At 37.9% G+C, this 19851-nt stretch overlaps 1 protein-coding gene across 2 annotated transcripts in view; it reads left to right on the top strand.

Annotated features, from left to right (window-relative positions):
- The window catches only part of fibcd1b (fibrinogen C domain containing 1b), a 122839-nt gene that overhangs the window by 53529 nt on the left and 49459 nt on the right, over positions 1 to 19851 (top strand). For both annotated transcript variants that reach the window (XM_005720218.1, XM_005720217.1), the window contains one exon: positions 9172 to 9308. In XM_005720218.1, coding sequence (XP_005720275.1) covers positions 9172 to 9308 — 137 coding nt within the window. The remainder of the gene's footprint in view (positions 1 to 9171; positions 9309 to 19851) is intronic.

Below are 19851 nucleotides of genomic sequence, written 5' to 3'. Positions count from 1 at the left end.
TGAGTAATTTCACCACTTTGCAGAAAATTTACCAATGCAAGATTTTTTTATTTTTTTTTTGCTAAAAGAAAAGTTTAAAGCCAATTTAAAATGTGCATACATTTTTATGTTGGAAAAAAACATTTTGTGTTTTGGGACTCACATGCTTTTTGGAAGAAAGAAGAATACAGTCTGCAGATATGCTTCATGCCTGAATGTACTATTCTTTGTCCCACTGATATAAGAGAATACAGGAGAATTATTTAATTTATTTATTACTCCTGTTTACTTCATCTATCATTTAGGATGAGCGTTCCAGAGAAATTCTGGTGTGTGTATTTCCAACAAATCCATTCTTACAATCTTTCCCATAACATAATATATGTTAGATCCTGTTAAAAAAAGCAGAAAAATGACCAACTCTTGTCTTAAAATTGGAATAATAGCGTACCATAACGCATAACTGTCATTGCCTGTAAGGGTGTAGGCAATGACAGTTTGACATTAAAGCATCTTAAAGCACAAAACGTCTGTTATAGTCTACCTCTTTTTAATAGCGCCAAGGTATAGAGTATAAATGCAGAGTAAAGATAATTAAAATACATGCTTAGAAATCCCATTGCACTGGTTTAGTTCACAGGTTGAGCAGGCAGCCATATGCTGGGAAGCTAAACTGTAGAATCTCAACTTTTTTCTTTTTAACTAAAGAAAAAAGGCAGATACCTTACACAGCCATTACTTCAGTGTCTCAATGACATTAAGACTTGGATGTCTGTTAACTTTTTTAAATTCAGTGATAAAAAGACAGAGGTGATGGTTTTTGGTAGCCCCACTGAGACCCCCAATGTGTATGTAGATTCCCTGGCCCAGTATGTTAAGCCAACTGTCACAAACCTGGGGGTCAAAGTGGACTGTGATCTGAAGTTTGATGGTAAAATCTAGCTTCTTTCACCTCAGGCAGCTGGCAAAAATAAAGCCACGGCAGCACTTTGAGACAGTGATCCACGCCTTTGTTAGCACTCGGCTGGATTACTGTAATGCATTTTATATTGGGGTCAGCGCTTCATATATTAGTCATCTACAGAGGGTGCAAAATGCCGCAGCTCGTCTTTTAACTGGCACTCGAAAGTTTGAGCACATTTCCCCTGTTTTAGCTTCATTTCACTGGCTGCCCATTTCTTTTAGGATTCATTTTAAAATTCTTTTATTTACTTTTAAAGCCCTCCATGGCCTCGCCCCATCGTATCTCTCTGAGCTGCTACAGCCTTATACACCCACCCGCTCTCTCAGGTCAGCTGATCAGCTGCTCCTGAATGTACCCAGGACTGGGCGTAAACTTAGAGGAGATCGTGCTTTTGCTGTAGCAGCTCCAAAACTGTGGAACGAGCTTCCTTTAGAGATTAGACAGGCCAGTTCTTTATCTGTTTTTAAGTCACTCTTGAAAACCCACCTCTTTACCCTGGCCTTTGACACCACGTGAGATGTTGGTTTTTATTTTTATTTCAGTTGTTTTTAGGTGATTCGATGCTGTTTTATCTTGTTTTTGTTTTAATATAGGGCTGTTTTAATTTTATGTTTTATGTGTTTTATTTATTTATTTTGCTGTTTTCTGTTATTCTATTGTTTTAAATTATTTTCTGCACAGCACTTTGTTCCTGTGCTGGGTATTTTAAAGTGCTTTATAAATAAAATTGGATTGGATTGGATTAATGCTGACATGGAGCCTTGTGTTGCGTTTCTTTCCCCACCCACTCACCCACCATCTCTCTCTACCTGCTTTCCTGTCTGTAACTGCACTGTCTAATAATGGCAAAATCAAAAATAATTAAAAATAAAACCGCCTGCCCTATATTAAGAATTTTACAGGAGTGGAAAGACCTAAAAGAACGTCTGTCTGTTATTTGCTTTTTAATTTATTGCGATGTGAAATTTTTGTGTATTTTTCAAGTTAAAAACACACACTCACACATAGTGCTTCACAGAAACCTGTTTTAATGGTGGTTAACTTGTAGCTATACAAACGTCAAGAGTAGAAAAGGCATTCATGCTAACTGATCGACCAGCTTCAGGGTTCAGCACCCTGGACAGAGCTTCACATACTGAACCGACTAGATTCTTTGAAAGGATGTTTAAGCTTGAGGCTCCATTTTTTCGTGCTTTTTATGTCACTTTAAACAGGCATTAGTCTTTTTTTCCTTTTAAATCTGTGCCTATTTGGTGACAAGGAAGAAAATGAAAAGAAAGAAAAACCTCTTTGTATGTGACCTCTTTCAGATGGTGGCACATCTTGGTATTTGATGCAGTATAGTATTTTATTCACACCGAGGAAGTTTTTCAGCCTACGCTGTCATCTAAATATGTAATATGGTGAACCGTAGTCTCAAATTAATGTACATACTGATACTGCAGTTGATAAGCGCGGCATCTTTCACCAACTTAATACTAGTAGTCATCGCACTGCAGCAGAAATGATCTACAGTTGCTAATTTCAGACTTGCTGTGCATAATTTGAAAGCATGACATATTAGGAACTTTATTAATTAAGACTGGTGTTAAGCATTTTTCTAAATGTCACTCTACAGAGGCAGACTCCATGCTCTGCAGACTAATCATCTAGAGCAGTGTGCAAGACGACTTCTGATATTTTTACAAACAGGACAAATTTTCAAAAGAAAAAAAAAGTGCAGGATTTTAATAGTGGGAAGTTGAAATTTAGTGAAACTTTAGTTCCTAGTTCTTTTCTGTTAACAAACAATAAAACCGCATCTTTAAATGTTACTAACTTATTAAATTTTGGTTGGTAGAAGATGGTCCAGGTGGTTATTGTAGAGTGGTAACTGATGTGTGCAAGTCTTTGTAGAGACAAAACATTGTGTAGTGTATTTACCAAGATTATTTGCTTCACTCCTGCTTCTGCTTCACTCAGTGTTTAGTTTTGTTTTCACTTGCTGTTTACTTTCACCTCCACTTACTGTTTGGTTTAGCATCATAATCTCCAGAGGGGTGTGCTGTGAAGAAAGTTCGACATTACCAAGGATATGTTTTCTTTATCCTGGCTTCACTAACCCTAATATATTTTATCAGGCTAAGCAGTTACACACAGGCAGTTATCAAGCCCTTGTTTGTCAGTCCAAAAATGGAGCTCATTCAAATGAAAGAGGTAGTCTTGGCAGCATATAACAGTCCCAAACTACAATACTACAATATGACAATAAAACAAAGCAGTGTATTAACAGTGCTGTGTGAACGTTCATGTGCATTTAGCACTTTAGTCCTTAAGACTGGAAAAAGCACTGCTATATTAATAAAGTCTTACATATTTGCAGCAAGAAAAGCCAGCCAAATTGCAGGCTGTGTAAGTTAATAGACTTATCAGTACTGCAGCTCCATTATTAAGACACAGGGGAATCTGACAGATTACAATTACGTATTCCATTAAATTAATGTTTAGATGTATGTAAGACAGTTGTAACATTATTCTTTCAGCTACAGCCCCAGTGGTGTTTAAAGGTCTGAGAGCAAGTGAAAAAAAATTAATAAAATAAAACATAATTTAAACATAAGCTTAGACTGCCTTCCAGTTTGGCATAAGTTGAAATAGGTATTGAAATGGGATCATATGATAAGGCTCAAAGAACAACAAAAATGTTTGAAAATTACTAACAGCAACCAGAGAAAAAGCAGGGTAAAGTTGGTGGTCAGAATCTGTATTTCTTACTGATTTCCCAAGACTGAGCTCTTATATGCAGTTTAGGTCTGCAACATAAATGTTGCGTGATACAAATCCTGCTTCATAGCACAGGTCTCTGCTGAAGTTTCACAAGATCACAATGTTTACATTTGGAAAAATTGAGAATACACATAAATTATGACGTTAAAACCATTTAACTTTGGCATTTATTACAATTTTATTGTTAGGAATACAATAATTATTCATTAAAGTTGCATTAACTGTAAATTTACCATCTAATAATAATGGTTATCATAAAAGTAATGCTAGCCACGCTACGTGAGTATTGCTAAGTCATACACAAAAGAAGGAGCCAGAAATTCAGGTCTGAAATGTTTGGAATTAGTTTTTTTGTATAGAAGCTGCAGAGCAAATTAGATTACTTATTGTCAATTAATTATTAATTTTTAAACTGGTGTCATTAAAAATTTGTTGTTGTTTTTTTTCCAAATTTGGGATAAATGCAGTATAGCTTTTCTGATCTTATCCCATAACTTCATTAAAATTTTTTACAAGACGTACCAGCACAACAAAAAAAACTCATTTCCAACTGAATCCATCCTTTTATGCAAGCTCACTGCAACATGTTAAAAAGCAAAGAGAAATGCAGAGGATACAGGATCTTTTTGAGCAAGGAGGTAAAAAAAAAAGACATGATTGCTCTTCGCTTTTTAACATGTTGCAGATATGTTCATGGTAGGCTCCTGTTTCTCTCTTATTATTTGATCTATTTCTTGAAGAGGAAGAGGGACGCACATGTGACCGGTCATTACTGAAGCTCACCCTGACTCCATCTGCTTATTCCACATTCCTCCTAGTAATAATGTATTCAGCCTCTCTTCCAAGCTGCATCCAGGTCCACCTGCTTTGCTCCTGCACCTGTGCTCCCAGAAATTTCAAAAGTAGAGTTTGGCACAATGCTGTGAACTAGTAGGCTTCAAAATAGCTAAATGGTATGTTTACATGTGCTTATAGACTATAAATATGCTCTACATTAAGCTTGTGAAATCCTGAAATGCAGTTTGATGCTGGGTTTTACTGCTTTTAACCCCTAGAGTTACTGTCAAGATAAAGTACATCAAAGCTGCCGGTGGTAAATCAGTGTTTCTTCTTTTTTGGATTGTTTTGGGGTTTGTTTGGGTTTTTTTTCCTGTGTGTGGAGCAAAAACATCTAAACTAGGATAGACAGCAAAACAGCACCACAGAGCATCAAAAAATGATTTTTTTTTCCACCTAACCACCCATACTCATTAACTACGTTGATTATTTTTATTATTACTAGCATTAGTAACTCTTGTGGTGGTTAAGTCCAACTCCAAAAATTTGGATTTACATACTAAATGTTAAAACCAGATACTATAAAAGTTGAGTGTGCACATATTTTATGTTAGATTTAATAGATTTACATGCAGTCTTTAGGCAAAAAGTGATCTTCGACTGGCTGTGTGCCCATATGTAAGTTCTCATGTTGAAAAGCAACAGAAAAGCTTGTAGTATATGTAGTACATGTACTAGACAGACCTGTTGAACCACATTTTAACGCAGATATTCATATAACCAATCATGGTGAAGACAAACTGCTGAAATTCAAACTGAGTACATCTTTTTGTACATCTTTTCCATATGGGTGTGAATGTTTTAATAATTCATGTCAGTACTGTTTGCTCTATATTCCCAAAAGAACATATTAGATTTTCAAAGATATATGAATGCAAAACTGACAGCACTGAAGTCCGTCCCTGCATGCAGCAGGGTTTCTGATCAAACCGCTCTATTAGTCCTGCTCTGCAGCTCTCAGCGAGCTCGACTTGCTGTATTGTTTCACGTCTCTACTGCATTAGACGCCAATGTTGTTTCAAATCCATGGCTGGGAATATTCCCCCAACAACTGAACCAACTGGAAGCTTACATTTATGGAAAAACTATAGTGGTTACCTTGCCGCTAAAATAGATTCAGAAACCAGAAAGTCTATATATTGTACATGTTATAGGCAATGGTACATTTTAACATTATAGGTAATGTTTCTAAAAGATCTGTAGAGATCTGGGCGACATTATGTTTTAAAGTTGATGAAGCTGATTTTTTTTAAATCCTTATAGTAATAATCAACAACCACATGATCACCTAAGCAACTCAGAACCCTGCAAATGAAGCAATTTTGTGCCTACAAAGTACAGAAATGCTATAAAAGACATTCCAAAAAGTTTTTAAGAAATGATTGAAACAAATTCTTTGATTGAAACAAAACAAAGAAATAGTGGGCAGGAAATGCAAAGCAAAGACTCCTTAATGACTGCAAAAAACCTGCAGGAAGGTTTAGCTGACACAGGAGGAGTGCTACACCATTTCATTGTGCAATTTCAGTGCATTGACAAGGTTTACATGGATGAGTCACTAGATAAAGGAAAAAAAAACCTACAGTCTCATCGCAGATGTCTGAAGTATGAAAATCGTCATCTCAATAAGCCATACATGCTGTTGATAAAAAGGTTCTTTGTCCACAATCATCAAATATATTTAGAGAAATGTTCTACTTTGGTGTTTTGTAGCAGACCTTCCGGACTAATTGAAAAATGTATTCTGATAAATCTAAGTATAACAGTGCAAATTTTAAGTTAAGAAACAGAGAGTGAAAGGAGGCTGGCTAATTCAAAACAGGTAGATGATCCAAAACTCACCTCAATATGCTGAAACAACTTCCTGAGCTGAAGCTTTCACAGTCTCACTAACGCTAAACATCATTAAATGTTTAGCGTTAGTGAGACTGAAACACAGGTTTCAGCCTCAATGCCAGAGGTGTATAAAGTCAAGCACGCACACATGTGCGTGTTTGCCTTCACAAAAGAGCTTATTGATTTGAAAGCGATACTGAAATAAGATGGCACAGTTGCAACAAGTCATTTGGTGAAATTTGTTCTATACTAGATATTTCTTGATCAACTAAAATTTTAAGTGATGTTATTGCAAACTGAAATCTTTTTTTTTTTTGCCTGTCCCGTTTGGCTCTTTTGCCATCAGAATTGTTGTCTAAAGGCAAAGAAAGATGCCCAACGGATTTACTTTACCAAATGGGCCGTCCTAGCCTTGCCGTAATGGTCTATTTGATTCACCTTTTATTGTTTATTTTAGTTTTTATTTTCACTTGCTAGAGATGGGACAGACTTGAATGAGGAAAAGAAAAGGGAGAAAGAAAGAGGGGGGGGGGGGAACAGCAGAGAAGAGGGACGGGGATAAAGGGCAAAAAACAAAAACCAACAAAATAAGCAGACAAAAAAATACATAAATCAATCACCTGGATCACCTGTTGAGAAAGAAAAAAGAAAACAAGCATTTAACAAGGAATAAACAACATCACGATGATCTATGGGAATATAACAGTAAATACTAAGTGTTAAACATTATTGTGCAGCACGTAAGATCAACAGCGCACAGTGTGCTTTAAGGTAGGAGCCAAAAAGGGTGTAGTTTGTGTGTGTGAGCACCCGTGTGTGCACCTGTGAGCATGAACACACTTGTTTTTAAAAGGTTCCTTCATGTAATGATCTGCTAGAGGGTGTGGGGAGCTACAGCCCCGTCTACCAGGGCATGAAGCAGGTATGGAGGAGATGAAAACTGCACCCACCCCGTCATCCACTCATGTTCCAGACTACATGAGACAATAGACGCCCAGGCTGAGATCTTCCTCCACCTCTCCTGTATCTCCCCCTCCTGCAGAGTGAGGTGAGTGAGGAGAGCTCCTGCAAGATGTAACAACCTCCCCCACCAGTCGAAGAGCCCCCCAGGTGGCTCGATCCACCGGTGGCACCCTGCGCAAACTGAAATCTTATAATAACTACAGAAACTGCTGAGTCCCAAACTCTTCTGGCATTAACATCAGCACAAAACCTGTGCCGGGAGCTTTGTGATGCCTATAGCCGATCTGTAGATGTAATGTGTAGACGTCCCAGTACTTCTTCCCATGTAAGGTGGTTCTGGGTAGATCTGATAAAACTTGTGTGTGAGTATGTGTAAGTGATCTGCAAGTAATGTTCTTATTTATTCCAAAATATGCTTGCATTTTGGAATATCTAATGGGGCATTCCCATGACTCATTAGACTGATAACTTTCTGTGCATGCCACAATTACTGTTTAATTTTCTGCGTTTACTAAATTTAAAAAAAAAATGTAATTGCATTCAATGAAAGGGCCACATATATATCTAATGCAGTGGGGTTGTATTTAAAAAAATAATTAACAGAACATGTAATTTGATGATAGATGCCCAGACATATGCATACAACTATAAGACATCTAAAGTTGTGAATGTAAAGCCTGTGTCACTAAGTCTTGGAGAAAGATTTGAAAACGAGTGATTCCCATTCATTTATTGCTTCCATTGTATGCTTTTGTATTAAATATCTTGCAGCCATAAAGCAGGTCAAGTAAAAGCAGACCTAGAGTGTAAGTGCAATCAATGAAGGTGTTACTTGGAAGGAAATTTTCTCGGCTCTAAGGGATGATTAAGCTGAAAAAGAAATGACTGTGTTAGAGAATTCCTAAATAGCGACTCTTCTATCGAACCTAGACACCCCCAGTTTCCAGTAATGAAAAGAAGCAGGAAATGTTACCATTTATGTGTGGCGGTGATGAAAGTTCGGATCTTATTAGCCGAGGCTTACACGGAGAAACTGAAAAGCTTCGGGGAGAGCAAACATTTCCTATCATGTAGGGTTCTGTAAAAAAAAATCTTGTATGGTCTTTTTAAGAAGTCTCCTGGCTGTTTTAAATTCAGGGGTTTGACCCGGTGAAGGCATAATCTATAACACTGTCCTCATCACAGAGTTTCTCTCCTGCTTCCTGGTGAATAGATTTTGTATCCCTTGTGTAAGAAGGGTTTCTCAGTCACAGACAAGGGTGCTACTATTCTGCTCTGCTGTGGCTTACAAGCTCTCTCTGTCACTGTCACGTCTCCTCTTCACTAACTCATCTCGAATTCTGCCTGTTATATACTTCTCTCCAATCTTTCTGCCTCCTTGTCTGTTTTATATCCCTCAAATGTATATACCTCCTCACTAAGATATCCTTCTTTTTCTCTAACTTCCTTTTGATTATTCCTTTCCCAGCTACTTGTATTATCTCGCATCACGGTGCTGTATATCTGCGCTCCACCCTCGTGTCTTCCCAGCTTCATTTAACCTACTTGCTTTTCATATTTTTCCTCCCATAAATTCGTCTTTGACAGACTTACAGTGTGTTTTGTTCCACTTTTGTCATCCATCACCTGCTCGTCGATCTCATCATCAATCTTTTTTTCACAACACTCAAACTGTTCCTTTGCAATTCCTGTGTCCGTGTGTCAGTGGCAGTGCCTGGATTTAAATGGAAGGCAAAGCAAGACTCGTGTACAAGTGCATGCTTTGCCTTTGAAATCCATATTAGAGCCAATTTATTTAATGACTCGCTGTTTTTGCATGTCCCCAGGCTCACGTCCCCGTGACTGTGGTGATCTGTATGCCAGTGGACAGAGAGAAGATGGCATCTATTCTGTGTTTCCTATTCACCACCCTTCAGGCTTCCAGGTCTACTGTGACATGACGACAGACGGTGGAGGCTGGACGGTGAGTCAGAGAAAAACACACTTTTGTATCACAGTGAGCACACACCCACACACAGCTTTTAACCCCTGTGTGTCTCTCCCCGAGGGAGCAACATTCACTCTTTTGGTGCGCTAGGGTAGTAATCAAGATGTATTCAGGGAATGCAAGGTACTAGAAGGTCATTTTATTAGGTCTGCTTTTTAAAATCTGCATGTATGAACCGATTACCTAACCCTTGTCTTGAGGGACGTTTTGCAATATTTTTTTGGACAACGATGGACTTATTAAATGTTGCTGGTTAAACATAAAGTTAACAGTTACTGGACGAAGCAATGTGTGCAATATGTCATGAACACCTTGAGATTTTTTCAAATTTGGGAAAGTCTTTACTTTTAAAAAAACTGATTATAATTTGGTGGTTGAAGCATATATGAATGAAATATGAAATATAAATAAAATATATTTTGTGCCATACAGTACCATGCAAACGTCTTGAGTCACCCCATCCATCCATGTATTTTCCTCTGCTTATCCAATTCAGGGTCGCAGAGGGCTGATGCCTATCCCAGCTGCCCCCTTTAATTCTTTATGATTTCCTAAGGAGTCGAAATTCCTTCCAATTTTGTTAAAGTGGTCTTGTGCAATAGTTCTCCACACTTTCTGAAGGCCTTTCAAAGTCTTTCTTTGGACATTACCTGCTTTTTAAATTACTCCAGTAATTGTACTTGATCTTTTTGTTGTTGGTGTTAGCTACTTAACACTGATCTAAGAAGCATTTAAGCATAAAAACATCACCTAACTCAAGGGATGAACCGCTCTTGTGCATACACATAACATACAACAGCAAAGAAACTATTTAAACTGTATTGTATCTTTAGGTACTTTTTACTACTGCAAAAACACATAATCTCTTCCCAGTTTATTAGCTGAATCTCCTAAATATGACAAAGGTAACGTAGTTTGACAGGTATAAGATAACATTTTTGCACTAACAAGCTGATTCCCAAAGACCTATTGGCTGAGAAATGTCTTCACATGATTTACAATGTGTCCTTAAAAAATCTGAAAAGAGTTGGAGACAAAATATGATGTGGCAGTTCTAAAAGAAACTAAGTACAGCAGATGAACAGGATCTCACGATCATGTCCATAAGAAACAGGAGAAAATCCAGCAAAGACCTGAGACATGACTTGATAGACGCATCGGGCTCTTTGGCTGATCCATCTACTTTTCACTGAAGCCTCATTAGAAATGGTGTCAGTGGAAGGGTGGCTGTCAAGAAGCCATTTTTAAGGAAGTAAAACGGGGGGAAAAGGCTGACATATGCCAAATTACACAAGAACTGGACTCAAGATCATTGGTACCATGTTTTATGGAGTGATGGGCAATGGGTGGAATTATTAACACAGAAAAGTCTGATTGGCAATGGCTTCATTTTTCAGCATGACAAGGAAGTCTGAAGAACCCACAATGGAACAATATGAGTCATGGATTGGCCTCGTCAGAGCCCACCCCTCAACATTATTATTAAAATTGGAACAAAAAGGCAGCAAACATCCCTTTAAAAGGCTTTGAAGGTCTTCAAGAAGCCTGGAGAACTGTTCCTGAAGACTACTTGAAGAAAGCTGCCTAAGAGACTTCGCACTCTGTTGGCCTGATATATATATATATGCTGCATATCAGCGTATATTTGCACAGTACTGTAGCTCAAGAATTTTCACATAGATACATGTCTAAACTCTGGTAAAATTATGAAGTTGTGACATTTTATATCCAAAAGTATTGTCTAATTACTAAAACAGAGGTTTCCGGTTCATGATTTGCTTTTAATTTCAAAAATATAATATTTGTGAGTCATAATTTAGGTGACAATATCAAATGAATAAAGCAGAAAAGGAAAGCCAGTATTACAGGGGCAGTCACAGCAGAAGATGATGACACCTTTTGTTTTGTAAATTCTCAGTAAAGGTTAAGTAAGTGCTGTCATCATGAGTAGAGATTCAGATACTCTTTTGCTTTGCCCGTGCTGAGATTTCTTGTAGAAAAAAAACAAAGAAAGCATATTACAGCATCTGACTTTATGCGTGATTCCATTCGCTGTGCATCAAACTCACCGGAGAAAATGTTTTCATTATAGCTGACAAATTCCTGCACTGATTGTGTGTTTTTCGCTTTGTAATTCTTGCAAGCTTGTCTTTGTACAGTAATATTTTGTATTTAATTAAGAAAAAAAAAGAGATATTTTTTTTCCTAAGAATGTGGTTTTTCTTTGATCAAATACATGTCAGCTGTCTGGCCTTGTTAAAGCAAACATCACGGTTTAAGTGAGACTGTATACTGGATGCACTGCATCTTTGGGGAATGAAAGACAAGCGAGGTGAACAAACATTTACACAGGGATGTTTGAGGTTATATTTGGAAGCGTGGTTTAGATGTATCTCACACAAAACACACACGGAGGCACACGCACACACTCTTACTGGTTAGAGCCATTTATGTCTATTTGTTCTAAAGCATAATGTGGCAGCTGTCAGGAAAGCAGAGCAGTTTTTAATGGAGGACTAAGACTCTGAAACTGAAGCTGCACAATCCAATATTTTGATATATAATAGGTTGTGATACTTGTAAGTAAAACCAAGAGCCCAGTTTTTCAGCTCTGTCCCATGTATTTGAATGGATAGTTATAAAAATCTATTCAATGAGCTGTTAAAGAAAAAGATTTCTGCTTCTCGCAAAGTAACATAAGCAGCATTAAAAGTCTTCTACATCCTTTAAGGGAATAATTAAATCTCTCCCATTTATAAAGGTTAGGGTGCAATGCTGCCTTGTTTATTCTTTTTTTTAAATGGATAGTTAAAACTCCTTGAAGGCTTTCCTCCTGAATGTGTGCAGAACTTTCAAAGGTTTAAAGGAGAGCGCACAGTTTCAAACCTCCAAACTACTTTGCTCGCAGTCTGTGGCTGCAATCACAGCTATATTGTCTGCATTTTACGCACTAATTGACTGTTTATACTGGCGGACGTATTATGCCGCTACAGTCATTATGCACATTGTCAAGCTTAATAAGGAAAAGAAGCACAGCAAAGGCAAATGTAGTCTGAAATAGGTATCCTATTATACTGCGTCTGAGTTTGCTTTCCACATCCGCGACAGTGACATAAGCACATATAAAATATCAGCTCAAGTCACTGTTTAATCGGCATGTCAGTGAATTGTGCGTGCATGTGTGTGCACTTGTAAACCAGTGACTAACTGCGTGAGATAGGCAAGGTCGTACCCTCCTATCATCAAATAAAGCCAGACTGTCAGAGTGACAGAGTGCTTAGCCCAGCATGATGGAATAGAGCTACATACCAGCCTGTCAGTGGATAGCAGCTTGTATGTGTGTGTGTGAGTGGGAGGGTGTATGTGTTCGTGTGTCTGTGCATGAATTACTGTTTGTGCATTAAAGTGAGCACACTTCCACAAACACAGTTTCTGAACGTGAACGTGCTTTCCTGTCAGAGTTCCCGTCCGTTTTCCGAAAGATGCAGCAGTGTCAAAGTGAGCAGACTTTGCGTATGGTCCTATAAAAGGATTAACAGCTCCGATTGAGGTGATAATATAGCAGTTACTGATCCGGCCTGGTGTGTTGAGCTGATTGTGATAACGCTTGAGCCTCATTAAGAGATCAGTGTGGTGTGATTCAACTGGGGCAGGTAGGGAGAGGAGATGCATGGTGAGTTGAGTGGCTTAGTGCCTGTCTGACGGCTGAGCTTAAATAAGGAATGAGCCATATGCTGCCACCTCATTAGCATACTGACATACTGTAGCACTGTTGCAGAGGCTGCTGCAGACACACTGAAAGATGAGCAGGTTACTCGCAGAAGGGAGGGAACAGAGGAGAGCGAGTGGGACTCGGAGGAGACAAAGAAGGGAGTGGGCTTGATGAAAACATCAGAATCCAAAAGGGAGGAAGAGTGATAACAAGGATGCAGGGATTTAAAAAAAATAATACCATAAGTGAAAAGGCATTAGATCGCTCCCCGTACTTTGAAATGGATAATTCAAATGCAATCAAATGTTTCTGTTCTGCAGTGTTTGCAGTGAAAAGGTGACCTTTAGGGAGCCTTGTTAATTGTACAGCTGTCTTACATAGATTTAGATGTCAGTCAGCAGAGCTGTAGCATCAGTCAGTGATGACCTTTAGGAGAATGTGTTTTCAGGGTCTGTTCACTTGTCTGTACCTTAATACAGCAGACAAATATGTTCACCGGATATCACCAATAGCAGTTCCCATAGTTTTAGCATTTGGAGGGCGTTGATGTGTGGGTTCGCCTGGACGATTTCGGTTTCATTGTTCTAATAGCACCCTATAAGATTTGCCTTTAGAAAAAAGGGCAAAAATTAGAGACCACCAGCTGTTTTAAATGGCAGCATGTTCAAAGAAAATGTGTTCCATAATGCCATGCATGACTCATAATCAGACCAAACCAACACAGCCACCCACAAAATCCACTATTTCTAACATCACGAATCTCAGATTTGCTTCTTTTTTTAAGGGGTTAACTTCTTCTGAAACTATACATTAATAATAACACATAGTTAAATTCTAGTGTCTACTTTTTCCATCAAGCTGTCCACACTATGAAGGGTGATTTTTGCAATAATCTGGTTATGAGAATAAAATATTGGTACTGTGTCAAACTGCAAATATGCTGTGATAATATTAGGATACACATATAATTAATTATAATTATAATTAATAAAACAATTAGGGTGGAGTTAACTGCAAAACAGAAATGGGAGATAATTAAAATCACACAGGATAATTACAAGCAAAATTAAAAGCATATTTATAAATAAGAATGAGACAGTTAAAAATTGAACTAAAATTAAAAGGTTAAAGAGAAAAGATGAATTTTTAATTGAGATTTGAAAACTCTTAGTGAAGCAGTGTTGATCACTCTAGGATATAAGGAATTGCATTAATCCAGCCTGGGTGTGATAAAGGTGTTGATCACCTTTTCAAGGTTTTAAAAGAACAGAAGGGTTTGGCTTTAGCTAAGAGTCTTGACTGAGAGAAGCCAGCATTGACGACAGATTTAATCGGCAAATCTAATTTGGGAGCAGAAGTCAAGATTATAACAAGGTTCTTTACATGAAGTTTACAGCATGAAGTTAGAGATCTGAGGGATGGAGTCAAATTTGTGAACTGAGCTGCCTGGCAATGAACAGGGTTAATAAAAAACATATAGGATTTTGGTTTGGTTTTCACTGAGGGTTAGAAAATTCACTGACAGCCAAGTTTTAATCAAGTAACGCCAGTTTTTTTTATTTTTTTTATTTTGCGCAATAAAAACCAAAGGAAAACAATGCATTACATAGCTAACAAATTTGGGAGCCATTGCAGTTTCAGGAACCGGCTGCATTAAAGCTGCGGTCTCGTTACATACAGGAAAATCTCACTTAAAATAAAAAAATAATAAAACAAAAACACACAAGTGTGCAAAAGAAACAGACAGTTTTTTCTCTGTTGGGTCTTAATGGCTTAATGTAGAAGCCTTTACCTTACAATAGTCCCCCTGGGGTGACTGCAGCTGTGATTTGGCCATTTATAAGTAAAACTGAATTGAATTGAACTAAATTGGCTGCTTGCAAACTGCAGGTGCTGTAAAGTAGGTTGTAACGTGGTGAATACTTAGAGAAAGGTTTTTGTTTGTTTGTTTTTTTACTATAATTAAAACATGTAATAATTGAAAAAAAACAACTGAATTTTACACAATCAATAAATAAACAGTTTATAGGCTGCATGGAAAAAAAATGGCCACGTACCAGGTTGATTCAGAGACTGAGATAGAAAATTGTAGATAAAGACTAAATGTAGGGTTTTAGTAACTGTCAAGTGAGTAGAGTGGTGGTACCTTTATACGAAAGACAAATCAATAACTAGAATAACATGCTGAGTTTTCTCGACTGTAAGATACTATGCAGAATATGAGTTTCCCGCACTGCAGGGAGCATCCTCTATAGCACGATGACTCATATGTCAAATAGATATAAATGTGTTTTTTCCATTTTTTTTTTAAAGAGAAGACGCTAAACAGGATAAAAATCAATGAGCAGGAGCAAAAAAAGATGTATCAGATCAAATCTATGTTGATAAATCATAATGATATTGTTAGTCAGAGTTAACATACTAGTTTTGACAGAGGTGCGCATCTTGGATAGGGCTAGTATAGTACACAGTAACCACCATTAGTGTATTTTAGTGTTTGAAGAGAAGAGAAGAGAAGAGAAGAGAAGAGAAGAGAAGAGAAGAGAAGAGAAGAGAAGAGAAGAGACATTTCATGCAGGTTGATGTGAATGGTTGTCAGAGGAAATTGGTCAGTATTTCCTCACTGCCATAACTCATGCCCCAGAGACTGTTGGACAACAGAGGTAGGAGGGATGATGGCAGATAGGACATAAAAGAAGAAAGCTGTCATTACTTGCTCCCAAAACACACACTCAGCACTCATAAAAATAAGTTATGAAGTGTTCAACTATCTATACAAATAATCAAAGAAATGGAGATGCCTGTACACACACACACACATATATATATATATATATATATATATATATATAGCCAGAGTAATCCTTTGGGCAAGCATTGCCATCTGCAAAAGGGTGATTTCAAATGCCATTTAAACACATTCTCACGGCTTAGGGTAATGTCTTCTATTATTACTATTTTATTTGTTAAAAGGAAGGGCCTAAAAATGACCACGGCATAAATAATTAATGAGAGTAGATATATCAAAGTGCTCTGCGGGTCTGCATTATCAAATGGTGCTTTTATCGAAAGCACTGCAATCACTCTCAAATATTCAATTCAGCTAAGAACTGAAATGTAAAAGTTTTTGAGATTGAATGTACGATTGTGTGCATGTTGTATCACTCCTCAGGAGGCTTAGAGTGCCTTTTTGAGCATGTCGGAGGCGACGCTATAGGCTTTTCAGCATCTCTATCTGACTCGCAGGTTCTTCAATATTTCATGCCTGTTAGTTTATTGGTTTGAAAAATAAAGCAAATCCAGGATGGAAGTTTCTCCAGTTGTTTCATATCTCTAAATGATCTGTAAGGCACAGAATTGAAAACCTACGAGTACAATCTCACTTCTGTTTAAAGCATGCATTTTTCTTTTTAATGTTTAGCTTGCACACTCAACAGTCACTCTATCCAAATTCAATTTACTTTTCTCGACAATGAAGCAAACCTCTGTTTTCACCCTAAATATCTGACATAAAGAGATAATATTGTGGTGCTGAGACAGAGCATGAGCTGTCCACTGGAAGCATTACAGCAGGCAGAGTCAGACATGTCCTTTAGGATATTACTGCCATTAGGCTGGGATGAGTGTTTTTTAGGAGTGGGGAAGGTTAGACGGCTGTGGGAGAGATGCTGCACAAACATTTGGTAATTCTACATTTCCTATCTGAGCAAGCACGCGAACAGGACTCTTGATATAGCTGCTGCTACCGTTTAATGGAAAAGCCCCAAGCCTCATCTCGAGCCACTTTTCATTTCTTTCTGTTTTGCTTGGAAACACATAGCAATACATGAAGTAAGGCAGAAACAGAGGTCGTACAGCTTCTTTAAGTAGTCTTCAGAATTTTCAAGGACATTCAAAGCTCTTCTTTGAATGTTGGCTCCATTTTGTTCCAGTCATTGTCGTGATGATCCCACACTGCTTCAGTAATGTTAAGGTCCGGGCTCTGGGGAAGCCAAGACTGCTAGTGTCCCATCGTGTATTTTTCTCTTCAGGTATTTTACAGCATTGGCAGTGTGTTGAAAGCATGAAAAATGAGGTCACTGACAATCAGATGTTTTCCAAATGCTGGATCAAAATCTAATGGTACTTTCATGGGTTCATAATTCAACCAATTTTAACAACGTATCCAACACCACTGAATGTAATGTAGCCTCAATCCATGACAGCCGTCACTGTGTTTTACAGATGGCTGTAGATGCTGTTTCACTTCTCTCCTGACCTCCTCAGTACTTACAGAATTTTCAAATTTGGATCCATCACTCCGTATGACCCGTTGCCACTGATTTTCAGTCTAGTTCTTGTGTAAATTGGCATGTGTGCACCTTTTCTGCCTGTTCCCCCTTCCTTATGAATGGCTTCTTGACAGCCATCCTTGCACTGAGTGAATAGTAGATGAACCAAATGAAGGGCCAGATGTATTTCTCAGGTCCTGTGTCAGGTCTTTGCTGGACTTTCTTAAGAGCATGACTTTCAGATAGTGTTCATTTGCTGTGTTTTTTTTTTTTTTGTTTGTTTGTTTTTTTGTCTGCCACCTCTTGTTTTGTCCTCTAAGGACACACTGGATGTCATCTTGAGTTATGGCAAGTGTTTAGCTAACAGCTCTTTGGCAATTACCTTGTTGGTGCAAACTGTGCAAGCCTTGGCATTCTTCATAGATATAACTAAAGCGGTGGGAACAAATTATGTGTTATTACAACAGACTAAAACAGTTTCGTTCTTTGTCTTTTTGGCGCAGGTTTCTGTCGTGCAGACACAACAATGGTCCCTCCTTGAGTTAGGTCCATTTTTATGCTGGAATGATTCAGAATTCAGTGTTAAGTGGCTAAATAACAAATTTCAAATGACAAAATAGAAAAACAACTGCTTTGTTTTTTTGTTGGTTTTTTTTCTTTTCTTTTTTTTTTTAATAAATTTGTTTTTAGCTCTTTGAATGCAAAATATAAAGCACCAAGGGCTGGCTTTAGACTTTATATAAGTAAAGCTTATATTGGCTTTAATAAATAAATCAGTTTTAGCTTCTTGTATCTTGGCATGTGCCACACCAGTGTGATGCTAAATCCCAAAGTCTTGTACTGCCCTTGATCTTTGTCTACATGTAGACTTTAGAAGAATGTTTACAAGCTCTAACAGAGATCTACCTGTGTTAACCCGGTTTCTCTTAATCCTTTCACCCCACCCAAAAAAGGGAAAACCAGATTTCTTATTTATATGATGTTTCTGAAATCAGGTTACCCCTGCAAGCCAAGAATAATCTTTTTTACTTAAGCACATGTAAATGCAGAAATGTGTGTGTGAGCAGGAGTGGAAAAAAAAATGCTTGTGGATTGTGTTTGTCCTTCTGTTCTCATTTGCTGCTGCTGTGTTTGGAGCACATCTGTCTTTCTGATAGGATTATAAAACATTCACCAGCAGATGTTTGCACTCCTCTTTGAAGATAGCAATTGTGCAGACTGTTGTGGATTTATGAGTGCTTTCATCAGACAGTGTTGAATTTGTCACTATATCATCAATATTCTTAACAATGTAATCAAACTGTTAGAAGCTCCTCTACCAGTCTCTTTTGATCCATCTTATGAAAAGGAGCACGGAGCTGCTTTTGGAGCTGATTTTATTAGCATCAAGTCATGTTTTGTGTATTTATTTTATTTATCTTATTTTCCTCCTGTCTACGTGTCTATCTTGGCTATTTCCACATTGTGTCTGTTTTCCATAAATGCTGCTTTAAAAAAACAAAAACAAAAAAGATCATTCCTGTGTGATTCAGTTTGCCTTTATAGCAGATATATTAAGCGCTCAGGAAGATGTTACCATTTACCATCAGGTATTGAGCAGAGCAAGTGACATCTGTTGCCAAAGCACCAAACATATAAACATAGTGTGCTCACAGCATGTAGCCTATATGCCAAGAGCTAACAAGCTATTGGCATAATGCCTTTTTTCCACCCAGTCACATGCCAGACTGTAAATCTCCCAGAATCAGCTTTTGAGTGCTTGTGTTGATTCTTCCCTGTGTTCTGGTCTGTCAGTCAGGGTGTCCGTCTGTGCACGCTGCAGGCTCCCAGTAGTTGACAGAAAGCCTGCTGAAGAGCTTAAGGCAGCTTGTTAAGTAGCCTCCATCTACTGCAGAGATTACAGGGAGCTTAATGTAATCATGCCTGTGCAATAGCCCGTGTGTTGGGTGAGATGGTCATTAAGGAGTGGAGATTTGCTTGTTAACGTTGTTTCGGCCATTGTTTTTTTGTTTCGTTTTTTTCACTGCATTTCTTGTTTGCCTGTTTAAACGGTCCTCCTAAAACTACTGACTGTATTTGCATAGAGCATTTAGATGTTGGCCTGATGCTAGTCTTGATTTATTTTATTTATTTTTTTGCATGTGTGTGTGTGTCTGTGTCTAGCCAGTGGCTGCAGGCCCTAAACCCAGAGTCCCTAAATGCAGGGGTTACTTTTTTTTCAAAGAGGTGTCAAGTGAACTTGACTTTTACATGTCTAATACTTAAATGATGTTGATTTGGTGACACAGACACTCTGACAATACATGTTACAGGAGCTGCTGGCACCCTCAAAGCTATTTTTCTTCATCTGTACAGCCTTGTAAATAACTGCTCCTCAAAAAAGAAGGAAAAAAAACAAGGGAACAAAGATCCACTCCACTGAGTTAACAAAAATACAGCTGTTGCCACTGCAATTCTGACTTGTACCCTGTGACATACTGTCATAAACAAAATAATACCCTGTTAGTATATCCACATAATCCAGCTATATATATAT

This window comes from Pundamilia nyererei, unplaced genomic scaffold, assembly GCF_000239375.1.
Source record: "Pundamilia nyererei isolate P.nyererei 1_Seehausen unplaced genomic scaffold, PunNye1.0 scaffold00002, whole genome shotgun sequence".
In the NCBI taxonomy this organism is placed as follows: Eukaryota; Metazoa; Chordata; class Actinopteri; order Cichliformes; family Cichlidae; genus Pundamilia; species Pundamilia nyererei.
The sequence above is the reverse complement of the archived record's forward strand: the minus strand, read 5'-3'. Positions and strand labels throughout refer to the sequence as shown.